Raw genomic sequence first — 13,746 nt, 5'->3', positions numbered from 1 at the left:
AACTCATATCCGTGTACATCAACTCTGTCTTATCCCCACTAGTTCAGTTCCTTCCTACCTACATCCATGACATCTCAGATGCTCTGGAGCTTTTCAAGGCCCCGATAATCTTATTCAACATGGATGTCCAGTCTCTATACACCTCCATTCCCCACCAGGAAGGCCTCAAGCTCTGTTTCTTTCTGGACACCAGACCCAACCAATTCCTCTCCACCACCACTCTCCTCCATCTAGCGGAACTTGTCCTCACTCTAATTTCTCCTTTGGCTCTTCCTACTTTCTTCAAACAAAATGTGTAGCCATGGGCACTCACATGGGTCCCAGCTATGCTTGCCTTTTTGTTGGCTATATGGAACTGTCCATGTTCCAAGCCTACACTAGTATCCATCTCCCACTTTTCCTATGCTACATCAACAAATGCATTGGTGCTGCTACCTGCACCCATGACGAGCTCGTCGGCTTCATCAACTTTGCCTCCAACTTCAACCCTGCCCTCAAATTTACCTGGTCCATTTCCGAGACCTCCCTCCACTTTCTTGATCTTATTATCTCTACCGCTGAAGACAGCTTATCTACTGATGTCTATTGTAAACCCACAGACTCTCACAGCTATCTGGACTATACCTCTTCCCACCCTGTTACTTGAAAAAACACCATCCTCTTCTCTTAATTCCTCTGTCTCTGCCACATCTGCTCTCAGGATGAGGCTTTTCATTCCAAAACAAAGGGGATGTCCTCCTTTTTCAAAGAAAGGGCTTCCTTTTCTCTACCATCAACACTACCCTCAACCTCATCTCTTTCATTTCACACACATCTGCTCTTACCCAATCCTTCTGCCACCCTACCAGGGAAAGGGTTCCTCTTGTCCTCACCTACCACTCCACTAGCCTTTGCATTCAGCACATAATTCTCCACAACTTTCACCACCTTCAATGGGACACCCCCCCCCCCCCCCCCACCAAGTACATCCTCCCACAGACTTTCTGCTTTCCCCAGGGATCGCTCCCTACACGACTCCTTTGTCCATTCGTCCCTCCCCACTGATCTCCCTCCTGACACTTATCCTTGCAAGTGGAACAAGTGCTACACCTGCTTCTACACATCCTCCCTCACTACCATTCAGGGCCCAAATAGTCCTTCCAGGTGAGGCAACACTTCACCTGTGAGTGTATTGGGCTCATATACTGTGTCCAGTGCTCCTGGTGTGGCCTCCTGTATATTGGTGAGACCCATCATAGATTGGGGGACCACTTCACCGAGCACCTATGCTCCCTCTGCCAGAAAAAGTGGGATCTCCCAGTGGCCATGTCTATCCATGGCCTCCTCCACCGTCAGATAAATAGATATCTGATGGATAGGGGAATCAAGGGATATGGGGACAAGGCAGGGACTGGGTATTGATAGTGAATTCCATTAATTCCATGTCCCATTCTGATATGTCTATCCATGGCCTCCTCCACCGTCATGATGAGGCCACACTCAAATTGGAGGAACAACATCTTATATTCTGTCTGGGTAGCCTCCAATCTGATGGCATGAGCATCGATTTCTCAAACTTCTGGTAATGCTGACCCTCTGCTTCATCATTCCCATCTCCTTTTCTCTTTCTCGCCTTATCTCCTCGTCCACCCTCTGGTGCTTCTCCCCCTTTTCTTTCTCCCATGGCCTTCTGACCTCTTCTATCAGACACCCCTTTCTCCAGTCCTGTATCTCTTTCACCTATCAACTTTCCAGCTCTTTACTTCATCCCTCCCCCTTCGGGTTTCACCCATCACCTTGTGTATCTCCTTCCCCTCATCCCACCTTTAAAATCTACTCATCTTTTTTCTCCAGTCCTGGCTAAGGGTCCCAGCCCAAAACTCGACTGTACTCTTTTCCATAGATGCTGCCTGGCCTGCTGAGTTCCTCCAGCATTTTGGGTGTGTTGCTTGATTTCCAGCATCTGCAGATTTTCTCTTGTTTGTGTAGATTTTGGTACTCCAGTTATCTCTACCAGTTGACTATGAGGGGTGTTAGTTAAGATTTGGCCCAGTAGGGTAATTTTTTTCAGCTAATGTCAAAATCTTTTCATGACATCCTGGCAAGGGTCTCAAAATGTTTTTTGAATGCTTTTTGAATCGGTTCTGTTGGCCCAAATGGATCACGTAACACAAGCACATCTTTTCCTGATAGAACTGTTCCCTTTAAGCATGGCGCAGTGTCTATCGAACAGCTAAACCAGTGCATGTGACTGACTGTCTCTTGCCCATTTAAGCGGCATAGTGTCCCACATAAATAAAGAGTATCCTGCCTATTTTCTCAATATGTTTTTGTTCTTTAAGCATTGTCCCAAATAAGCATCTGCCCTGATTAACCAATGGCCAAATTAACCTAAATACACTGTACCATTCTTATCTAATGTCTCACAAACAAGTCTGAATAGTATTCCCTTTTTTCTAAACTTGGGTGGCAGAATAAATCCCAGCTGTGAAGTGGGACTAGAACACACAATCTGATTGTGAAATGAGTGTTACAAAGCCACAATGGAGGGTCCCCCATCATTCATCCATCCTCTGTAGTGACAAGAGAAATAAATCAGAAAAATAAAGAAGCGTCTCTGGAAAGCATTAATTCAGAGTAAAAAGTCAATAAATTAGTAATAAACTTGGTTTATTTGACTTTGCATAGTGATTCTGATATTCAAATCTAAATCAAATTTCTAAACAGCAGTAAGTCACTGCAGAAAATTAGTGAGTAGAAAAGGAAAAATGTGCATTCAATCTTGTCATTACATGCAAAATGTAAGGTACCCCTGCAGTCGTTATAATCCGTTATACTTCTGAAATATTGATGGAATATTAACATTAGCATTAATGTTAACATTATTTTCAAGAGAGAAGAAAAACAGAAGCATCCTTACTGCAAAAGTATTTTGAGTCTAGTAGTAATCCTCTCAAACAAATTCCAACAAAATATCCTGAATTATGTGCCCACCACCCACTAATTGTTTATTCCCATATATGTAATATTATCTGTAAGCATAATCAAGACTCCCTGCCAGATATTTGAAGAAATCCCATGTCATTTCTCTTAGCCAAGGAAAAAAATTATATTGATTAAGATCAAAATTAATGTGATGAGTATACAATCAGGCTTTGATTAAAGTTACAATTTAAATGCAGCACTTCCTTTTGAATTCTGTACTTAAAAAGCCGACAAGTTCAACTCAAGTTAGTCGACAGGCGGGTCAGTCAGCAGGCGGGTTTAAGAATTCTTCTGAGGAACCTTGGTTGTCACCTGAATAATAAGAAAATATTAATTTATGAGAAAAGAGCTCTCAGCATTCATCCTTAAACCCATTTCCCATTATTAGTCCTGAAGGACTAGGGAGGTTATGGTGACAAGCTCCCACTACTCATTAAAATGCTCCAAATGGTGTGCACCTCAAATAGCCTCTGATAACCAAGTCCAGCTCCTGGCCTTCACGTGTGGCTTAGTTGCTAAACCCAGCAGAACCATTGCTACTGATAGGAGAAGGGGCAGGTTACTGGCACCTTAAAACCAGTCACTTTGGGCAGATGGGGCTCATCAGCTGTGGTTGGCAGCTCATCTTGGAGAAGGAAAACTTTGATCTCAAACTCCGCTGCCTTTCAGCTATACCCACTCATGGGGAAGGCTTTAGTGATAACCCCCAAGGGAAAAATCCGGAGCTGCAATCCCTAATGCAGTCCTACATTGAGTTCAATGTTGACTGGCAACTCCTGAAATAAAACTGTCTCGGTCTCTGCTGTTCCTCTGGGTTCATCAGATGCGTGGAGAGGGGGACCTTACTACATAGCCAACAGCATGCTCTCAATATCATACTGCCCAGGTTTGCACATCTAGACAGCTAGGACAACTCTGACTGAGGGGGGGGGGGGGGCCTCAGACTCCGAGACACTGCGTAACCTGCTGAGTTCCTACAACATCTTGTATGTTGCTCCCATTATTTGTATTTGTCTCTGAAAAAAATTATATATATAAAATAAAATATAATATTTTAATATAATATATAAATATAATATATAATAAAATATAATTGATATAAAATATTATATATTTTATATAAGGGATTGAATATAAAAATATCTTGACAGGTTAAGTAATTAGACTAATGTGTTGAAAATTACTGAGGAAGTGGAGAGTAGCGGTTACCTTTAAAATCTGAATAATCAAATATAAAAAGATAAACATGCACATTCTAGAAGATTTGGGGTAAAAATATAAAAGGAAATCAAAAACTTCATAAACTGCATTGATATTCATTAAATTCTAATCTGGGGTTACATTGTTAACACTTATTACTCACAGTCTTTACTTCAGTGTAGGCTGCTATTCCGTCCTCTCCAAGTTCCCGCCCAATGCCAGAAGCTTTGTATCCACCAAATGGAGCCTGAGCTCCAATCACATTATAGCAGTTTATCCTGTGGCAGGGTGATGTGGTTAATAGAGGTACAAATTAGGAAATCAACTTTAAAATAAATATTTTATTGCCAATTGGTGCTTTTCTAATGAACAAAACTTTGTTGGACTATGTCAGAAGTACAAATAAATTTGATTATTTATACTGTGTGGATTTTTTTTCCATACTAGGTAATTAAATTATTTCCGCAATCCAGGTTTCTCCCGCTATCCGAAGGTAGAGCGTTCCTATGAAATAGTTCATAAGCCGGAATGTCGTAAAGTGAAGCAATTACCATTTATTTATATGGGAAAAATTTGTGAGTGTTTGCAGACCCAAAAAATACCAAATCATGTCAAATAACACATAAAACCCAAAATAATAGTAATACATAATAAAAGCAGGAATGATCTGATAAATACACAGCCTATATAAAGTAGGAATACTTTTCTACAATCATTGCAGCACAGTCCACCATAGCGAAAATCGCACGCAAGCCCAAGGCAAGATGGCGGCACGACGCAGTTTGCAGCGGCTATTCCGGAGCTGATATCTGTTATTTGTTAAGCGGGGTGCTGTGCACAATCCTAAGCTGATGAAAAACAGACATGGGAGCACGGAGGAGCATCTGGAAATCTCCAGGAAGGCCTTCTTCGTTGCTGCTGCTGTTGTGAGGTCTGGGACTCTGCTGAGAAGAGCAGGCCCCCAGTCCTCGGGCTCGCATTGCCGCTGGCGGGGGTGTCGCTGTGCTCTCGGCAGAGGATGGTGCTCAGAGGGGGTGGTCGGAGGCTCGGAGGTACGACGGACTCGGAGTCCGCTGCAGTCGGGACGCTTTCGCCGTGTGCTGCGTCTGCGAGGCTGGGTCCAACGGAGCTTTCATTGTTTGATGCATCTGCGAGGCTGAATCCAGCGGCGGCTTGGAAGTCCATAGCAGGGGTATTCCCTTCTGCCGCCGGCGTGGGATGGCGAGTCTGTCAGGACCCTGAGGACTTGTGGAAACTGTGTTGGTTTCTTTTGAACTTATAGTCTTTTAACATCTTTGGACTATTTTTACTGTGCTCATAGTCTGTTTCTTATCAATTATGGTATTGTCTGCACTGTTGTAACTATATGTTAACTATAACTATATGTAACTATGTGGTTTTGTGCAGGTCTTGTAGCTTTAGTTTTTGGTTTGTTAGGTGGTAGAGTTGGTCTCTTGACTTGGTGTGTCTGGGTAGTCTTGTTTTGTCTGGTGGATTTGGAGCTCCTTTCTGGGGTACGCGCTAAGATGGTAGCGCGATATTAATATGCAGCAGACTCTGGACTGGGGATTGCCAAATGTTATGTGGATTTTCTGGTGTAGTCTGTTTTGTCGTGTGCTTTTGTGATATCATTCTGGAGAACGTTGTCTCATTTTTTAACTGCATTGCATTTGTGGTTTCTAAATGACAATAAACTGAAACTTAACTGAACTGAAGCGCTTTTGGCAGAATCACTTGGCGCAAGCACTCTTGGCAGAAGCAGTCTCTCCAATAACCTTTAAGCTATGAAGCTGCCAAATCATACCAAATAACACATAAAAATACACAGCCTATATAAAGTAGAAATAATGTATGTACAGTGTAGTTTCACTTATTGGAATTGGGAAGACAGCGAGCACACTGATGGTGTGCTAGGCTGAGTTGGGATGGTGGGAGACTGGGGTGTCATCTCATTGTCGTCCGTTTCCATCAGGGCAGGTAGGTCATCTTCTTCTATGTCTGCCTGCCTCGATGTCGAAGGTCGAGGTTTGTCGTCTGCTGTGGCTGATGTTGAAGGTTTGAAAAACGACAGTATGCTTGACTGCTTAGCCTCGCGCATTTTTCTATCATACAGTTCTTTGTAAGCACTCAAACCATCCTGCAACCCTGCCCTAAACCTACGTACCCTTTCAAAATTAAAGTCATACTTTTCTGCGATCATTTCAGCATTGTCAATCGCAGCGAAAATCTCACGTAATTGTTTCATGTTAAGTTCCTGGATGACTTCACTTTTGGGCCGTTCGCTACTGCGTTCGGTTTCAATTGTTATCCTTTCTTCTTCATCAGCTCTTCATCTCTCAGTTCTTGATCATGGGATGCCAAAACCTCTTCAACATCATTTTCCACAAACCCAGCCTCCTTAGCCAAACTCATTACGTCCTTACTTTGTTCACCACGATCGAAACGCTTAATTACATCCAGTTTTACGCTAAGTGTAACACCCTTACTCGCTCTCTTAGGCTTTTCTGATACCTTAGAACTCATCTTGCTAATGGATGCACAAAATAAATCGAGATAAAACACAGATGCTCACGGGCATGTGTTTAAGCTATGGTGGCTAGAATGAGGTTTCTGGCAAGGAGACTGGCTGCTCGGTGCACGCTGCCTTTTTTTTGTAACAGTGAAAACACCTTCTGTTAGTGAAAACAGGTAACTAATGTAGGTCTTTCGTAACAGCGAGGTGTTGTAAAGTGAACGTTTAAAAAATGGGGGACACCTGTTTTATTCTAACAATTGCAGAAAAGTAGTGAATTTTCCAATCCAAACAACTGTGCATAATATTTTGCAAACAGCAAATATATTCTCTCTTAAAAAAAAGCCAGGCAGGTAACAAGAAAGTGATCATGTGGAAATATATCTGTGACCCTGAAGTCTTTATGAATTTGTAACTTTTGTAAAATGTAAAATAACATGAAATCCTAAGGTGCTTTGCTGGCTTGGGGGAGAAAACTTACTAGTGTGTTTGTGTTATATGGCCAGAGGGGATGTTTGATAACAGGGGCAACAGGATGGAACTTACAAAGTTCAAATGCAAGAATGAGACAAGGATGAAGATAAGAGGAATGTAATGTTTATGGAATGCTGTAAGTTTGAATACTCCCTGGCCGATGACATGATGAAATGCACATTAAATTATTATTTTAAAATCTTTTTTAAAAGAAAATGCAATTAATTAGTTTTCAAGGAGACTGCAAACTAAACAATCCTTTATTATAAGACGAGGGTATTGAAAAGTATTTAACTCAGTAGGGAGATTAGAAAGGTAAGAGTATTTCATAAATGGTGTGAGACAATTAAAGATTGGTTTTCAAAGCAATCATAATAATGCCCTGACAAGAAATACAAATGTACTACGTACTTTAGGTATATGTAATCGAGAATACAAATGGAAACCTAATTACAAAGCAGATAGAGAAGAAAATAAGTTTTCCTATAAATATAGTGTTTGTTGAGATTGCAACCTAGAGTTTCATGCAGAATTTGAGCCACTGCCTCAAAGACTGTGGGAAGATGAATCTTGGGATTATATACTGCTTATTACTTTGATAATAAACGTTCTTTGAACTTTGAAGCAGATATATCCGACGTGGTGCACTGAAAATACACTGGATTGATTCCTGGCATTCCAATAACGATTGATTGGAATTGGCCATACTGTCTGAAAATTAGAAGGTTGAATGGTCTGATTGAAACTCATAAGACTCTAGCAGGTTTAAAAGGGTGGTGGTGGTGAGAATGTTTGTTGTTCTGGGAGAGACAAGTAATAGACAACTTACAGATGAGGAAGAATTTCTTTTCTGGAATTCTCTCCCCAGAATACCGTGCGTCAGTAAGTATATTTAAAACTATAGTAGACCAATGTTAATAAAACAGGAATGGATTAGAAAAATCAAACTGAGGTCAAAGATTAGACCAGCTATGCCCTTATTGAATGGTATGGCAGGTTGGAGAGGTCACATGGTCTTATCCTGCACCACCATTCCCATAACCAACAAGAACTAGACAATCATGAGGAAATCTGCAGATGCTGGAAATTCAAGCAACACACACAAAATGCTGGTGGAATGCAGCAGGTCAGACAGCATCTATGGGGAGAAGCGCTGTTGCTGTTTCGGGCCGAGACATCCTGACGAAGGGTCTCGGCCCAAAACGTCGACAGTGCTTCTCCCTATAGATGCTGCCTGGCCTGCTGCGTTCCACCAGCATTTTGTGAAGAACTAGGCAATGGCATTTCTGTCTCACAGAATTCAGGTTCAAGTGAAAAGCAGGCACAGATATTAGAAAAGACTCAGCAGTCATGTACCTCAATAGCTTTTTAAAACTCATGGCCACAATTGAGTAAAATAGACACTAATCTAAGGAACAGCTGCTCTTGATGGTATTTTACAGTCAGCTGTTCTAGGTTACCTTGGCATTCAGGAAAATAATGTTTTTCTTCTGAATATTGTGTATCTAACTGTGCCCACAATGCTGCTGCAAGTAAGTTTTCCATTGACCTGTGCATGCATGTACTGCTGCACATGACAATAAATTCAATTTGATTTTAGAAAAGGGAAAAAATCCAAAAGTTAAGAGTGGGATGTCTCGGGCTTACACAGGGAAACTCACCAGACAGTTCCTGCACGTAAACCATGAGAGACGTAATTGGCCTTATTGAGATCATTGGTGAAAACTGCTGCTGCAAGTCCATATTTGGTATCGTTTGCTCGTTCGATTACCTCTTCCAATGTCTTAAACTTCAGAATCTGCATCACTGGTCCAAAAATCTCCAAATAAACAAAAAAAAACTTACATTAATTGAATTAATAAGTTTATAGATTTTTAGGAAACTTTGTATATAAGAGAAATTACTTTGCATTTAGTGACTGCAATGCCATTAGTTTCAAGGTAATGATGGAAAATGATAGGTCTGGTCTTTGATTTGAAATTCTAGGTTGGAGAAGGGCCAGCTTTGATGGTATCAGAAAGGATCTGGCAGGTCGTAGTCATAGATAAATGTAACACAGAAACAGGCACTTCGGCCCATGCAGTCTGTACCAAACCATTTAAAGTGCATACTGCCACTGACCTGCACCCAGACCATAGGCCTCCATACCTCTTCTGTCCATGTGCCCATCCAAACTTCTCTTAAATGCTGAAATCAAGCTTGCATGCACCATTTGCACTGGCACCTCATTTCACACTCTCAAGTGAAGAAGTTCCATTAAACATTCCACCTTTCACACTTAACCCATGACCTCTAGTTGTAGTCCCACTCAACCTCTGTGGAAAAAGCCTGCTTGTATTTACCCTGTCCATACCCCTGATAGTTTTGTGCATCTCTATCAAATCTCCCCTCAATCTTCTAAGTTCCAAGGATTAAATTCCAAACCTATCCAATCGAAGTGTGGATTGAGACGAACTGTTTTCTGGCAAAGGTGTACTTGGTAAATGGGAGGCCTTCAAAAGTGAAATTTTGAGAGTACAGTATTTGTATGTTCCTATCAGCAGATATTGAGACTGTGGTTAAGAAAAGGGAGGAGGTGAACAGCAAGTATCTGCAGGTAGGAACAAATGAAGTACTTGAGTACAAGAAATGTAAGAGGAAATCAGGAGGGACAAAAGAAGACATGAGGTTGCTCTAGCAGAAATAGTGAAGGAGAATCCTAAGATGGTGCCAACAAACAACGATTTCTCAGGTGAATCTTCCAGATCACCAATCTCCAATTATTTCACTCTTTATTTACCTTCTGCTTGTTCTTTTAGTGTGTTTGTGTTTCAGAGACTGTTGGAGCCTGTGACATGCAGTTTGGAGTTTGATCGAGTGATCTGACACTCTGCTATCCCCAGAAAGGACCAAGAGCAAGAGCACGAGCTGCCTTATGAAGAAGAACAGAGTTGGGGCCCTGATTGACTCCATTTCAAACCATCGAGGAAGGATGAAGTATCAACGCGAATGCGGATCAGGCCAGTGGTCGCTTACCATGGAGGCCATGGGCCGATGGTGGTTTGTAGCCGGATCGGCTGCTATCGGAAGGCCACAGGCCAGCGGTTGTTCTTTACGTTCAGTAGCAGATCTCCTCAGTTTTGATGGGAGGATGTTCTCAAAATTCTGAGATTTATGTGATTATTGGACTGTAGTTTGTATTGCTCTCCTTCAATTTTCTGTGTTTTCTTTCTAGTTGTCAATTGGCGGGTTGGGGTTCCAGGCGGGTGACGTGTTTTTTTTGTGCGAGGGACAGGTGGGGGATTAGGGGTCTGATGTTTCTGTGAATTTTTTCTGTGTGGCTCTTCTCTTACCTTTTGCATGTATGAGTGAGAGTTGGCAGGGTTTTGGTGCTGTTGGCACTGTTCTTATTTGCGAGGGAGGGGATTGGGGTTTGATGTTGTTGTCCTTTTTGTGAGTGTGGGGGTTGGGGTTTGGGGTTTTTGATGTTCTGATTGCCATCTGGGTGGGTGATCTGTTGGTTTTTATGTGAGGAATGGGTTGAGGGATTTGGAGTTTAGTGTTCCAGCTGCTGTTATCGGTGTGGGCAATCTGTTAAGTTTTTTTGCACGACGGAGGGGGTGGTGGGTTTGGGAGTTTGCGAGTTTTGTTTCTTTTTCCTTTTCATGAGATGAAGGGAGTTGATGTATTTTCTTTCAATGATTCACGTGTTTTTTCTGTATTTCATGTAATCTGGAGAAGATGAATATTAGAGTTGCATTGTACATGCATACTTCGACAATAAAATGAAGCTTTGAGCTTTTTCTACAGGTATATTAAGAGCAAAATGAGCGAGAGGGACAAAATTGGTCCTTCGGAAGATCAGAGTGGTAATCTATGCCTGGAGCTAAAAAAGATGGAGGAGATCTTGAATGGATTTTTTCTATTTATATTTACTTGGGAGGCGGTCCAAGTTTCTATAGGAGTGAGGCAATGTAGCAGTGAGGTCATGGACCTGATTCAGATTTCATAGACCCCATACAGATTGCTGTCTTGAGGCAAATTAACGTGGATAAATCACCAGGGACTGAAATGTGTTCCCTTGGACCCTGTAGGAGGCTAGTGTAGAAATTGCAGGGGCCCTAGCAAAAATATTTAAAACACCCTTAGCCATGGGTAATGTGCCAGAGGATTAGATGATAGCTAATGTTTTTTGTTCTTTAAGAATAACTGAGGAAATTATAGGCTGGTGAGCCTGACTCAGTAGTGGGAAAGTTATTGTAAGGTATTCTAAGGGAGCAGATATATAGTATTTGGATAGATAGGGACTTATTAGGGATAGTCAACATGGCTTTGTGCATGGTAAGTCGAGTTTGAGAGTTTTTGAGTTACCAGAAAAGTTGATGAAGTAAATGTAGTGGATATTGTCTACATTGACTTTAGTAAGGCCTTTGACAAAGTCCCAAGTGGAAGGTAGGTCAAGAAGATTCAGTCGCTTGGCATTTGAGACGAAATAGTAAATTGGCTTTGTGGCAGAAGCAAGAGAGTGGTTGTAGATGGCTGCCTCTCTGATTGTAAGCCTGTGGCTAGTGGTGTGCTGCAGAGATCGGTGTTGTTTGTCATCTACATTAATGAACTGGATGATAATGTGCTCATCCGGATCAGCAAATTTGCAGATGACACCAGGATTGTGGGCATAGCGGAGAGCGAGGAAGGCTATCAAAGTTTGCAGCAGGCTCTGGACCAGCTGGAAAAATAAGCTGAAAAATGGCAGATGGAATTTGATGCAGACTAATGTGAGGAGCTGAACTTTGGAAGGATTAACCAGGGTAGGTCTTATATGGTAAATAATAGGCACAGAGAAGTGTGGTAGAACAGAAGGATCTGGGAATACAGGTCCATTAATTCCTTGAAAGTGTCATCACAGGGTTGTAAAGAATGGCCTTCATAAATCAATGTAATCAGTACAGGACTTAGAATCTTATGTTAAAGTTGTAAAAAGTGTTAGAATATAGGTTCTTTTCCCTAGAACATAGAAGATTGAGGGGAGATTTGATAGAGGTATACAAAATTATGAGGGGTACAGATAGAGTAAGTGCAAGTAGGCTTTTTTCCCCACTAGGTTTGCTGAAACTACAACTAGAGGCAATAGGTTATAGGTGAAAGGTGAAATGTAATATATTTAAGGGGAACATGAGAGGGAGCTTCTTCACTCAGAGGGTGGTGAGAGTGTGGAATGAGCTGCCAGGCAAGTGGTGGATGTGGGGTCATTTGAACAACCAAGAGAAATTTGGACAGGTACATGGAAGGCAAAGGTATGGAAGGCTATGGATGGGACAAAGCAGATTAATGGTTTGGCACAGACTAGCTGGGCCAAATGGTGCCTTCTGTGCTGTAGTGTTCTATGACTCTATGAGAGGGGAAACTGTTAACTGTGTGAATTGGTGTGAGCTAGGGCTAGGGGTCACAGCTATACCATGGCTGATATGATGAGTACAGGCCATTACTGAATCTGGAAGCAACTATACTACATTTTGTCATATGGCACTGAGCTTATGGTCTCTCTCATCACTGCCTATTGGATACGATGCAGGCTGTTATCTGTCTCTATTTGTTGCATGCACAGCTCTCCACAGCCCAGAAATTGTTAACATAGGGCTAGAGTTCCCAATCTTTTTTATACCATGAACCCCTACCACAGAGAAATCAATAGTCACTAGCAAGCTGGCAGAATGATGTTTGATTACAAAAAACATCAGGAATAGATTATTTGGCCTTTCAACCTTGCTCCACCATTCCAAGTCCAAAGGTGATCTTCCTCAGTGTCGCTTTCAGCAATCCTGTATCTTCAAAGTCCCCTAATACTCAGAAACCTAACAAACTTTGTCCTGAGCTTCCACAGGATCTGTCCTATATGGCCTACCTCTTATTCTGAGATAACCTCTGATTCTTACCTCCTAGATCCACCGGCATTTGGTCGCTTTCATTGAAATCTCCTCGCATTCTTTAAAACTCTTAATTCTTACAAGCCTAGTCTGGTCACTCTTTCTTCACCTGGCAAATTTACTATCCCTGGAGTCAGTTTAGTGCATTTATTCTTTTGAATGCAAGGTGACCTAAGCTGTACATAATACATCATATTTATTCTTACCCTGTATAACTGCACAAAGACGTCTTTACTCCTGTACTCAAATTCTCTTGTAAAGGCCAACATACCATCTGGTTTCATAATCAATTGCTGCCACCAAATAGTTTCCAATGACTTGTTCCAAAGCACATGTGGGTCCATTTGAACGTACTCTGTCAATCTCAGAGTAAAATGAGGATAATGAAAAATGTGGATGATTTCACATTTTCCCACATTAAACTGTATCTGCTCCATTCCTGCCCAGTTGTTCAAATTACCTATATCGCTTTGCAGCCTCTTTATATTCTTCCTGGTCCAAATTCCATTTGCTTTGTACTAATAAACTTTGACAGATGATATTTGGCCCGGAGCAACATTGTTGATATGGATCACATTTAGCTCAAAAGCCGATCCCTACAGTACACCCCTACTCACAGTCACCAACTTGTAAACCGTCTGTTTGTTCCCTCAATCTCTGTCCAACAACCAATTCACAATTTACCCCAACTAT

General features: G+C 41.7%; 1 protein-coding gene across 2 annotated transcripts in view; it reads right to left on the bottom strand.

Annotated features, from left to right (window-relative positions):
- Positions 1-2,632: 2,632 nt before the first annotated feature.
- The window catches only part of LOC132404018 (aldehyde dehydrogenase, mitochondrial-like), a 55,932-nt gene continuing 44,818 nt past the window's right edge, over positions 2,633-13,746 (bottom strand). For both annotated transcript variants that reach the window (XM_059987970.1, XM_059987968.1), the window contains 3 exons: positions 8,812-8,969; positions 4,328-4,442; positions 2,633-3,276 (listed from right to left, as the gene is read on the bottom strand). In XM_059987970.1, coding sequence (XP_059843953.1) covers positions 3,244-3,276; positions 4,328-4,442; positions 8,812-8,969 — 306 coding nt within the window. In that variant the 3' untranslated portion in view covers positions 2,633-3,243. The remainder of the gene's footprint in view (positions 3,277-4,327; positions 4,443-8,811; positions 8,970-13,746) is intronic.

The sequence above is a fragment of the Hypanus sabinus genome, chromosome 13 (assembly GCF_030144855.1).
Source record: "Hypanus sabinus isolate sHypSab1 chromosome 13, sHypSab1.hap1, whole genome shotgun sequence".
Taxonomy (NCBI): Eukaryota; Metazoa; Chordata; class Chondrichthyes; order Myliobatiformes; family Dasyatidae; genus Hypanus; species Hypanus sabinus.
This window is presented reverse-complemented; position numbering and strand designations above follow the sequence as displayed.